The 12,176-nt window shown below is 53.2% G+C and overlaps 1 protein-coding gene across 1 annotated transcript; it reads right to left on the bottom strand.

The window, feature by feature from the left end:
* Positions 1-416: 416 nt before the first annotated feature.
* Positions 417-3,066, bottom strand: LOC100982282 (collagen, type I, alpha 1b). Its single transcript, XM_024926628.1, is given in 4 exon segments — positions 417-838; positions 841-1,075; positions 2,188-2,376; positions 3,010-3,066. Coding segments are annotated over 4 exon segments (903 nt in total).
* Positions 3,067-12,176: the final 9,110 nt, after the last annotated feature.

The following is a 12,176-nucleotide window of genomic DNA, read 5'->3' as shown; positions in this document are numbered from 1 at the left end:
TTTAGGATTTGATCAAGCCACCATGGGGACAGAGTCTTGAGGTCAGGTCCCGCAGGCCCAGGGACAGCCTGTCGCTCCCACTCATCACCACCCAGGCCCACAGGCTGCTGACCACCCACTGGGTCCCCCTGTCCCTGGACCAACCACTCACGCAGCAGGGTCAGGCTCTTACCTTCACTTCCAGGGCACTGATGGGTGGCAGCTACGTCTCACTGTAAGGCAACCCAGGCAGAGCTGAGGACCTGTGCTGGGCTAGGAACTGTCCTCCTCCTCCCCTAGTGGGCCCCAGGAAAGAACCAGCCCTGTCCCCCACCCCCGCCCCAGGTCTCCATCCAGGGGACACACAGGGAAGGGAGGACCGGTGCTTCCCTGCCAGCTGGCGCCTGGGAGGGGCTGGGGCCTGGGAGAAGAGGGAACTAGGGCCCAGCCAACAGGGGCTGCCTGGGGCTTGCGGAGGGTGAGGCTTGGGTTGCACAATGGGGGTGCCCCTCCTGGGCTAGGCAGCACACTCTGCAGGAGCTGAGAAAATCCAGGCCTGAGGCGGGATGGGTGTGGCCCAGGGTGGGTGGACCGGCCCCAACAGCATTTCCCGAGGGAGTGACCACATCACTGGCCCGAGGCCTGCCCAGGGCACTGAGGGTGCGCCGGGGCCCTGTCCCACTTGATGCCCCCAAGGGCCCTCGTGGGGCCTGACCTTCCAGCATACACCTGCCTCTCCCTGCACCCCGGCTGCCGACCCTGCCTGTTCCTTGACTTTGCCCATCCTCTCTGGCCCAGAGACTGGACGGCCTGGCCCTTCTTCGACCCTCATCTGTCAGAACCCTTGAGAGAGGCCCTGGATCCATCCACACGCCCGCCTTGACCGCTCTCTCACTGGGCTGCTAAGTGCTGCCGGGGAGATGCCAGAGGTGACGAGGGTGAGCAAGGGCCCCGCAGGCAGCCGGGATGGCCCCACAGCCCCGTCTCCAGCCTCAGCTGACTCTCGGGGCTGTCGTCCATCCGTCGGTCCTTGCCCTCCTCTGAGCCACTGTGGCAGCCATGCACTGGGCCCCTGGTTGTTCCCCCACCGTCCTGCCTGCCCCTACTCGGCCTTCCTGCTCCTCCCTCTGCCTTTGTGCTGACGGATCCAGTGGGGAGCCAGGGTCTCCGGAGGGCCATGCAGAGCCCTGGGGACTGACTGAGGCCCCTCTGCTAAAGCCCCAGCGCATGTGTTGTTCACCCCAGGCCATCAGCTCCACCCTAGGCTGGCTCCATTCAGGTGCGTCCCAGAAGTGGCACCTCCCGTGGGATCATCCCCAACCAACCTCCCCCAGGCTCCTCCATCTCTCTGTCCTGTGACTCCTGAGGGGCAGGCTCCAGGCTGGGCTCCCCTTCCCAGGACCCAGGCTCCTTCTCAGCACCAAGGCAGGTTGCCTTCAGCTGCAAGTTCTGCTGCATCCCTGGCCTCACCCTGACATGCCCTGGCTGACACCCTGCCCGTCTTCCCCTCCGCCCTCCCAGGGGTATGGCCCTCACTGCCCCCCACGCCCCTCCCTGTAGGGTGGCTCAGCTGGGCCCCCTGAATCCTCAGAGACCTGCTGGACAACTGCCCACAGGCTGGGCCAGGCACCCCCTTGCCCTGTGGGCACAGCCTGCGGGTCTCACTGGGGCAGGGCCCAGGGTGACAGGGCCAGACCCTCAGGCTGTCCCCTACTCTCATGCTGCCTTTGAGACTGCACTGCTGAGAGCCTCTCCATCTCCACCTGCTCCCCCAAGATCCCTAGATGAGCCTTGCAGCTCTGGCCTGCTGCAGACCACCTGCAGGGTAGCCAGCTGGCATTCCTACCCTGGAAAGGAGGCTGGCCCAAGCTGGGAAGACGTGTCCTGCCTCAGAGAGGCTTTTCTAAAAACAGAACTCATCCTCTGAGGTGAGTTTGGTGATGGTCGGGCAGCAGGGACAGAGGACTCACTGCAGAATCTCGAGGCGATCGGTAACTTTGTAAGCTGTCCACATCCTTGGGCCCTATCAGCGTCCCTGGGACCCAGAGGGGTCCAGAGTGAGGGGGCTGAGGTGAAGGGCTGTGGGGGCACAAAGGCATGGGCAACCCGCTCCCGCCCTGCTTCCTAAGGGAGCCCAGGATCCTCCCACCAGGGCACAGTGGGAGAGGCGAGGCCCCACCTCTCTTGAGGGAGCAGCCCGACCTGTACCTGTTCACACTGGGCAATGATGCCCCCTGCTCCTGTGCAAGTAGGGTAGCCACGTCTTCCTCCACGTCCATCCTGTGAGACAACATCGCCCAAAGGCAACGCTGCACCTGAGCGCTTCAGAGAACATCTGAACCGCTCCCGGGGGCTCTGAGACACCGCCGACCGGGTGAGCCCCATGCCACCACTGCCCTGGGTGAAAAAAGGGTCCAGACCCAGTGGCCCCATGCCTGCTGGGGTCTCTGGAGTCTCTGCACGTGACAGGGGGACCTGGACACAGAGGCCTGTTGTCCCCAGACACCCAGAGACAGGCACACACAGGATGAACTGCGTCCACCTGCTGAGGGTGAGGGGCTCCTGATGCGCTATCCTGGGCACCTGGAGGCAGACTGGGGTCAGGGACCAGAGAGCTCCATATGCTCAGCCTCCCAGATCGCTCAGGGACCACCAAGAGGCCCACTTTCCTACAGGGAACAAGACACCTTGTGACTGCTCCATTTCACCCCCATCTCCACTCCTTCTGGCCAGAGAAGCCGCATCAAGAATAATACCAGCCAAATGGGAGAGTGCTTGGTTTGGGCCAAAGCAGCCTCTGTGCTCACGGAGATGTCTCAGGTGGAGGGATGGTGGATCCCACAATTCTGAGCTGTCAATACAGGAAGGGGCCTCGTGTTTCCGGATCACCAAGAAAGAATGAGAGAACTCTGGGGACTTGGTTCTGGAGAACCCCAGAGGGACCCCTCCCATGAACAGTCAGGGCAAAGAAAGGGCGAGGCCTCTAGGGGACCAGGCAGAGAAAGGGCCACGTGGGGAAAAGCCCCAGACCTGGCGAACAGGAGGAATGATCGTTACCTTCTGGCCAGCCCTCTGGACCTCCGTCATTTTCCACAACTGCCCAAGGATAGAGGGCTCCCCACCCCACTCCCAGACGAGGGACCCCGTATGTCCAGTGGGTTCCACAGCGACCCCCACTGACTGCACCCGAAGTCTGGGTTGATGAGATCTCCCCCTGTGGGGACCCACCTTAGAGCACAGACTTGGACGGAGGACCACCCTCCACCCCACCCACAGGGGCTCCATCCTGGGGGCTCTTCTAGGGCGAGGCTCAGCTCCACTGGGGTCAGAAACCCCAGGCAGATGTGCAATCCAGAACACGGAGGTCACAGAGGTCAAGGCTTGAGTTCAGCATGGCACAGGCCAGGGCTGACAGCATGGCCCAGGGCCACGTCTGGGTCTCTGGGCCAGTTACTGCCCCTCTGACCTGAGGCGTCTCACCTATTCAGTGGGTACATTTGAGGATAGCACCCCTCCACCCCGCCGTGGAGTCGCCGTGAGGATGAAGGAGACGACTGTTTGCATGGTCAGCATAGAACGGGCACCTGGTGAGTGCTCATGGATGACCCTCCTCGGGTAGCTGCCACCCACCTGGTTGTGACTGTCCCCAGGTCAGCAGGGGGGAAGAGAGCAGGTCACGCTTTCCTGAGTCTGATCAGGCAGCGGTGCTGAGATGTGCTTCTCACCCAGAAAAGGGTCCTATCTGCACAACCACTTACAGCACCTCTGTGTCTCCAACTGCTCCATGACACAGAGGTAGGCTGGCGGCACTTGGCACAACGACAGCATGGGTTCACAGCTCCTATCACGACGGGGCCCTACCTGGCTCAGCAGGGCCCAGGGTCAGCATCCTCTGCCCGCTTAATGGTCAACATGTATGCGTGCAATTTGTCTGTGTATGTGAGGATGCATGTGTGTGGGTGAACACGTCTCTCCTCCAGCTGGGCCTGGCTGCTCCACTCAGGTGTGCACCTGGATCCCTGTCACTGTCACCCCCGGGCCTGTGGCCAGCATCAGAGCACCCATAGGTGCTCCCCAGCCTCTGCTCTTTCCATGCTGGGTGGTCCTGGGGATGCAGATGGGGCAGGGACATAGGGCAGAGGGCAGAGGGCAGAGGGCAGAAGCCAGGCTTCCCCCTTAGGGTGACTCGCGTAGTGTGTAAAGTGCCAGGTCTGTGTGGCAGGGCTGGATTCAATGCAATGCACCCTCTCACCTCCTCCTCCCAGAAGCCCACTGGGGTGCTGTGACTCACCCCCCCACCCCATGGATGGAGGCAATCACGGAGGCTTCGAGGACAAACCCGTGGCCTGAGATCACCAAGGATCCCACTGGCCAGGCCTCCAGTGGTTAAGCCCCCACTGAACAGGTCCTAGCTGACCACCCCCACAATGACCAGGTCCCACTGACCAGATGTGGACTGACCAGGTCCTGCTGACTGGGCCCCACAGACCAGGCCCTGGCTCACCAGACACCACTGACAAAGGCCACAATAACAAGGCTGCAACTGACAAGGCCCTCACGGCCCTCACTGACTAGGCCTCAACTGATGGACCCCACCAAATAGATCTCACTAATCAGACCCCCGCTGACCAGGCCCTAACAACTGCTGGACCCCTGCTGGCCAGGCCCCAAATGCCGAACCCCACTCACCAGGCCCCAAATGCTGAACCCCACTGATCAGGCCCCAAAAGCTGAACCCCACTCACTGGGCCCCAAATGCTGGATCCCTGCTGACAGGCCCCAACTATGGGATCCCCACCAACCAGGCCCCAACTGCCAGACCCCTGCCAACCAGGCCCTGGATGCTGGACTCCACTGACCATGTCCCAACTACTGGACCCCCACTGACCAGGCCCTAACAACTGCTGGACTGCACTGATCAAGCCCAAACTGCCAGACCCCACTGACTGGGCCCCAACTCCTAGACCCCTCCTGACTGAGCCCCAACTGCCAGACTCTTGCCAACCAGGCGTCTTCTTATGAGACCCCTGCTGACCAGACCCCCACTGCTGGATCCCCGCTGTCTAGGCCCCAACTGCTGGGCCCCCGCTTACCAGGCCCCCACATCCACACCTCACTGACTAGGCCTCACTGCTCTGATCCCCGCCGATCAGGCCCCAAATGCCGGGCCCAGATGACCAGGCCTCAACTGCTGGACGCCCACCAACCAGGCCTCAGCTTCTGGACCCCTGTTGACCAGGCCCCAACTGCCAGACCCCAATGACCAGTCCCCAACTGCCAGAGCCCTGCTGACCAGGTTCCAACTGCTGGATCCCCTTTGACCAGGCCCCAACTGTTGGACCCCCGACAACCAGGTCCCAACTGCCGGATTCCGCCAACCAGGCCCCAACTGGTAGACCCCTGCTGACTAGGTCCCAACTGCGAGACCCATGCAGATGAAGGCCCAGCGTCCAGACCTCACTGCCTAGACCGCACTGATCTGATCCTCACTGACCAGGCCCCAACCGCCAGACCCCACCTACCAGGTCCCAGCTGCTGCATCCCTGCCAAATAGCCCCCAGCTGCCGTATCCCCTCTGACCAGGCCCCAACTGCTGGACCCCCTCCAAACAGGCCCCAACTATAAGACCCCACTGACCAGGCCCCAACCGCCAGACCCTGCTGACCAGGCCCCAACCGCCAGACCCTGCTGACCAGGCCCCAACTGCCAGACCCCCATGGACGAGGCTGCAACTGCCAGATCTCTGCTCACCAGGCCCCAACTGTGGGACCCCTGCTGGCCAGACCCCAACTATGAGACCCTCGCCAAACAGGCCCCAACTACTGGACCCTTGCTGGCCAGGCCCCAACCCCCAGGGCCTAGTCAGTCAGTGAGACCTGACTAGGTCTCACTGATCAGATCCCCGCTGACCTTGCCCCAGCTGCAGACCCCTATTGACTGTGGGCGGAGGATTACCCAGGTGCCGAGGCGAGAGACTGAAGACACAAACTGTTTCAGTATAATAAAGAAAATAGTTAGAATAAGAATAGTCATAATACAAATTAGATATAGAGATGATCATGGACAATTATCAATCATTATTATAAACATTATTAATCATTAGCTTTTAATATTACTCTTTGTTGCGTTACTAACATAACCTAGGAATAACTGGCGGGTAGAGGGTCAGGTGCTGAAGGGACATTGTTAGAAGTGACCTAGAAGGCAAGAGGTGAGCCCTCTGTCAACGCCTGCATAAGGGCAGCTTGAGGGCTCCTTGGTCAAGCGGTAACGCCAGTGTCTGGGAAGGCGCCCGTTACTTAGCAGACCGCGAAAGGGAGTCTCCTTTCCTAGGAGGAGTCAGGGAACACTGCTCCACCAGCTTCTTGTGGAAGGCTGGATATTATCTAGGCCTGCCGCAGTCATCCAGAGGCCTAAACCCCTCCCTGTGGTGCTGTGTTCCAATGGTCACGCTCCTTGTCCACTTTCATGTTCCTCCCGTACTCCTGGTTCCTCTTTGAAATTTGTAGTAGATAGCGGTAGAAGGAATAGTGAAAGTCTTACAGTCTTTGATCTTTCTTATAAGTGCATAGAAGAAAACGCTGACGTATGCTGCCTTCTCTCTCTCTGCTTCGGCTACCTAAGAGGGAAGGGCCCCCTGTGCTGTGATCACGTGACTTGCTTCACCTTGTCAATCACTTACAAGATTCACCCTCCTGACCCTACGCCCCTTGTCTTGTATGCAATAAATATCAGTGTGCCCAGCTATTCAGGGCCACTACTGGTCTCCGCGTCTTGATGGTAGTGGTCCCTCGGGCCCAGCTGTTTTCTCTTTATCTCCTGGTCTTGTGTCTTTATTTCTTACGCTCTCTCGTCTCCGCACACGGGGAGAACACCCGCTAAGTCCCGTAGGGCTGGACCCTCCAATCAACCAGGTCCCAACTGCTGGACCCCACTGACCAGGCCCCAGGAACTGCCGGCCCCCTGCTGACCAGGCCCCACTGGTCCGATCCCCACTGAGCAGTCCCCTGCTGATCAAACCCCACTGACCAGATTTTCCATGACCTGACCCTCATCGAACGGATCCCATTAAGCCGACCACAATGACCATGTCCTCACTGACCAACACCCCCGTGAGTAGGCCCCCCCACCGACTAGGCTTCTGATGACCAGGCCCACACTGCCAGGGCCCCACTGACCAGACCACATGACATGGCCCCACAGACCAGGCCTGCAGTACCACAGCCCCACTGACCAGGCCCCACTGACCCAAACCACTGACTGGTCCCAACTGGCCAGGAGCTCAATGACAAGGTCACTGCCAACAGTGCCCCTTACAACCAGGCCTCCACTGACCAGGGCCCCACTGAGTAGGCCCCACTGGGGAGTCCTTCGGTGGCACCGCATTAGCTGACCACACCCCTGACAACCAGGCCTCTGCTGACATAGTCCCCACAGAACACATCCCCATTGACCAGGTCCCAAATTACCAAATCCCTTGGACCGGGATCTGCCGACTAGGCCACACTGACATGCTTCCAATGGTGAGACCTTCGCTGACTGAGCAGGACCACACCGCCAGGCCTCAGCTGACTAGACCACAATGACGAGGTTTCCACTGACCAGGTGCTAACCGCCCAACCCCTACTAACGAGGCTCTACTTTTCAGATCCCGCCGACCAGACCCCCAGTGACCAGGCCCCTACTGAACAAAATACCACTCCCTACACCCCCACTGACTAGGTTTTTTGTTGTTTGTTTGTTTTTGAGATGGAGGCTGCCTCTGTCACCCATGTTGGAGTACAGTGGTGTGATCTTGGCTCACTGCAACCTCCACTTCCTGATTAGGTTCAAGTGATTCTCCTGCCTCAGCCTCCCGAGTAGCTGGGACGATAGGCACATGCCACCACGCCTGGCTATTTTTTGTATTCTTAGTAGAGGCGGGGTTTCACCATGTTGGCCAGACTGGTGTCAAACTCCTGACCTCAGGTGATCTACCCACCTCAGCCTCCCAAAGTGCTGGAATTACAGGCATATTCCACCATAACTGGCTAATTTTTGCATTCTTAGTAGAGGTGGGGTTTCACCATGTTGGCCAGACTGGTGTCAAACTCCTGACCTCAGGTGATCTATCCTCCTCGGCCTCCCAAAGTGCTGGAATTACAGGCATGAGCCACCGTGCCTGGCCCACTGACTAGATTTTTACAGATAAGGCCCATACTGAACAGACCCCAGTGACCAATTCCTCACTGAGCAAAACCCCACTGACTTAGATCCTGCTGACCAGGCTTCCCCCTCACTGACAAGACTCTGGCTGACCAGGTCACCACAGACAAGGCCCGCAATGACTATGTCCCATTGACTGGGCTTTTGATGACCAGGCCCCCATGGACCACAAAAGTGAATGACCAAGGCAAAGTCTCAAATCATCCAAGTTTATTGAGCCAGTGTGAGGACCTGCCAGGGAAAATGTGGGTCACAGAAGCACCTGTGGCTGTTATAGATATACGTGTTCCTGTAATAAATCAAGCAGCTGACCAACCATTACCTCTCCCTTCCTGCTCTTTCCACCTATTAAATACGAAGGGCTGTAGAAGCTCAGGGCCTTTGCTCACTAGAAGCGAGGAGCCCCCTGATCCTTCTTTCAAAACAGATCTTTTTGTCTTTGTCTTTATTTCTGCGTCCGTCCCCCTTCATTCACTCCCAAACTGACAGCGCTACTTCATGTAGTATGATTTTATTGTACTAAATTAGTCAAATATGTCTCTCATGGACTTCAGGAGATCTAATATAAAAAATAATGAGGTCACAAAGACTGAATTTAGAAGTTGATTTTGGAAAGTTAGTCAAATATCGAAAGTCTAAGACACTTAATATCACAAAATAGGATCATAGGTGATTGTCTAAAGTCATTCATTTAGCCAAAGTAGTAACTCAGACACTTCAAAAAAATGCAAAGACCTTAAATTTTTATTTTTGAGAGAGGAGACTTACTTTCCCAAATAATAAGCCCTAATAAAGGACAAGGTATGGGGCCAGTTTCTCAATCTTATAAACAAGCTTCAATCATCTTGACCATAAGATATAATTTATATAAGCCAGATGCTGGTCTTGCTTCAGTGTGCCTTTAACATTAATGTTTAATTTATAGAGAAACTCTGAACTAATTTCATCTCTCAAAATTGGCCCTTACAATCTTGCATGCTCACCTTTTCCATGATAGTCCCTGGGTCTAGAGGGGTTCAATAATAATAGTTTTAATTTCTGGCCTTGTGTCTCACGAACACAGTTTATTTTGATTGTAATCTTCTCTAGGGTCCAAAAATGAGGCTTTAACTGCTGTCAGTGTTTAAAATTTAGCAGGTCTTGGTGTCCTTTTTAGACCCAGGAGTCAAAGTCCTGTAACTTAAGAGCACAAGGACTTTAAAAGTAATGCAGAAAGTTACATTAATGTAATAATCTTAATTTTTTACAATCTCAGTTTTCTTAGGCAAATCAATAATAACAATAACATAGGAATTATTTTGATAAGATGAAACATTTGCTTGTTACATCAGTTACCAAAAGGCAAAAAAAAAAAAAAAAAAAAGACCTTTTGGCCGGGCGCGGTGGCTCACGCCTGTAATCCCAGCACTTTGGGAGGCCGAGGTGGGCGGATCATGAGGTCAGGAGATCGAGACCATCCTGACTAACATGGTGAAACCCCGTCTCTACTAAAAATACAAAAAATTAGCGGGGTGAGATGGCGGGCGCCTGTAGTCCCAGCTACTCGAGAGGCTGAGACAGGATAATGGCGTGAACCTGGGAGGCAGAGCTTGCAGTGAGCTGAGATCACGCCACTGCACTCCAGCCTGGGCGACAGAGCAAGACTCCATCTCAAAAAAAAAAAAAAAAAAAAGACCGTCTGCAGTGTGATTGCTTTTCTCCATGGGGAGTCCATTTAGATAAGCTGCAAGTCAAATCTAATGAAAATTGTACTGATTTAGACACAGAGTGTGTCCTGAGTCATAAGTGAGTTTTTAATTTCATAGATGAATTTAAAGCCAAGAGCACAAGAATGTTATATTAGATGAAAACATTTCCTTTAGACTTTAAGATAAAACATTTCTGACATCAGGCCACATCAGTTAGAATGTGATGAAAAACAGTTACAGGGGCTGATGAAAAGTTGAAAGAGACAGTTACTATCTCAGAACTTCTTGAAGGGGAGAGAAAGCTGAAAACAGTGAGAGATGCAATAAAAGTTGAACTTTTGGGTTAAAAATTAACACTTTTTATAATTTTATTAAGAGTAAATCAATACTGTAAGAAAATTTTCTCGTTCTAACCAATTCTTTAGGGTTTTTTTTTTTTTTTTTTTGAGAAACAGTCTCTGTTCCCCAGTCTAGAGTGCAGTGGTGCCAACCCAGCTCACTGCAACCTCTAACTCCTGGGCTCAAGTGATCCTCCTACCTCAGTCTCCTGAGTAGCTGGGACTACAGGTGTGCACCACCAAGCTTGGCTAATTTTTGTATTTTTTGTAGAGACAGGATTTTGCCACTTTGCCCAGGTTGGTGTGTTAGTGCATTTTTTTTATTTTTTTATTTTTGAGACGGGTCTCGCTGTGTCGCCCGGATTGGAGTGCAGGGGTGCGATCTTGGCTCACTGAAACCTCCGTCTCCCAGGTTCAAGTGATTCTCCAGCTTCAGCCTCCAGAGTAGCTGGGATTACAGGTGCCCACTACCATGCCCAGCTAATTTTTAAAAATATTTTTAGTAGAGGTGGGTTTTGCCATGTTAGCCAGACTGGTCTTGAACTCCTGACCTCAGATGATCTGCCTGCCTTGGCCTCCCAAAGTGTTGGGATTAGTGGCGTGAGCCACTGCACTCGGCCAAGATAATTCTCTTCTGGGCTGCATTTATAGCTTGATAACCCTCACGCCAAATCTTGACATCTTATGATATTTAGCAGAGATAAATATAAAACTGCTTGACCAATACATCTAAACAATAACTTATGTTGACAATTCTGAAGACATTTCTAATTTTATTTTACCAGTAATTTTAAATCCAGCTTATTTATTAAAGATTTACTTAAGTCACATGAACTGGAAAAGTATTTGGGTTTATTTACTTAATTTATAGGTATTCTTTTATTTTAAAGCCAAATTGGTATCTTGTGGCCACAATAGCAAAACACGTGTAAATACACATAAACACATCTAAACATGAATGCGTGTGTGTGCACACACACACGTACACAAATAAAGATATTATAGACTGGGCGCAGCGGCTCATGCCTGTAATCCCAACATTCTGGGAGGCTGAGGGAGGCGGATCACTTGAGGTCAGGAGTTTGCGACGAGCCTGGCCAACATGGTGAAACCCCATCTCTACTAAAAATACAAAAAAAAAAAAAAATTAGCTGGGCTTGGTGGTGGGCGCCTGTAATCCCACCTACCCAGGAGGCTGAGGCAAGAGAATCGCTTGAACCTGGGAGGCAGAGGTTGCAGTGAGCCGAGATCGCGCCATTGCACTCCAGCCTGGGCGATAGAGTGAGACGCAAAAAAAAAAAAAAAAAAAAAAAAAAAAAAAAAAAAAAAAAAAAAGATCATATAGCTTTTACTTTAGAACTCTAGCCATTAATATCAAATAGAAACTTACCACTTCACACACACATGCAAATGGTTAGATACAGTGGTTTTAATCTCAATGCCAGTAGAAAGGTCCTTTAAATTAGAAAAAATTGTATTTTCTTAAGCAAAAAAGACATCGTCATGTTTTTTATAAACGTCACCAAAAACACATCTTACTCTCCTACTATTCTAACTCTTAGAACCCTAATTCCCAGCGAGAACCCTAGGATTACTTAACATTACGTGATTTTAAGATTTTAAATTCCTCAAAATAATTTTGAGACTAAATTTACCAAGTTAATCTTACCAAAGATTACTAAAGTCGTGTGAACTGGAAAGCCTCTGAGCTAGCTTTTACTAGTCTGATAAACATTTACTTTTCTATTTTTTTTTTTTTTTGAGACAAGGTCTCACCTTGTCACCTAAGCTGGAGTGCAATGGTGTGATCATGGCTTACTGCAGCCTTGACCATCTGAGTTCAAGCCATCTTCCCACTTTGGCCTCCCAAAATGCTGAGATTACAAGTATGAGCCACCATGCTCAGCCAGCTTTTCTTCTTTTTTTTTTTTGTAGAGACAGAGTCTTGCCATGTTGCCCAGGCTCG

Source organism: Pan paniscus, chromosome 20, assembly GCF_029289425.2.
Source record: "Pan paniscus chromosome 20, NHGRI_mPanPan1-v2.0_pri, whole genome shotgun sequence".
Classification (NCBI taxonomy): Eukaryota; Metazoa; Chordata; class Mammalia; order Primates; family Hominidae; genus Pan; species Pan paniscus.
This window is presented reverse-complemented; position numbering and strand designations above follow the sequence as displayed.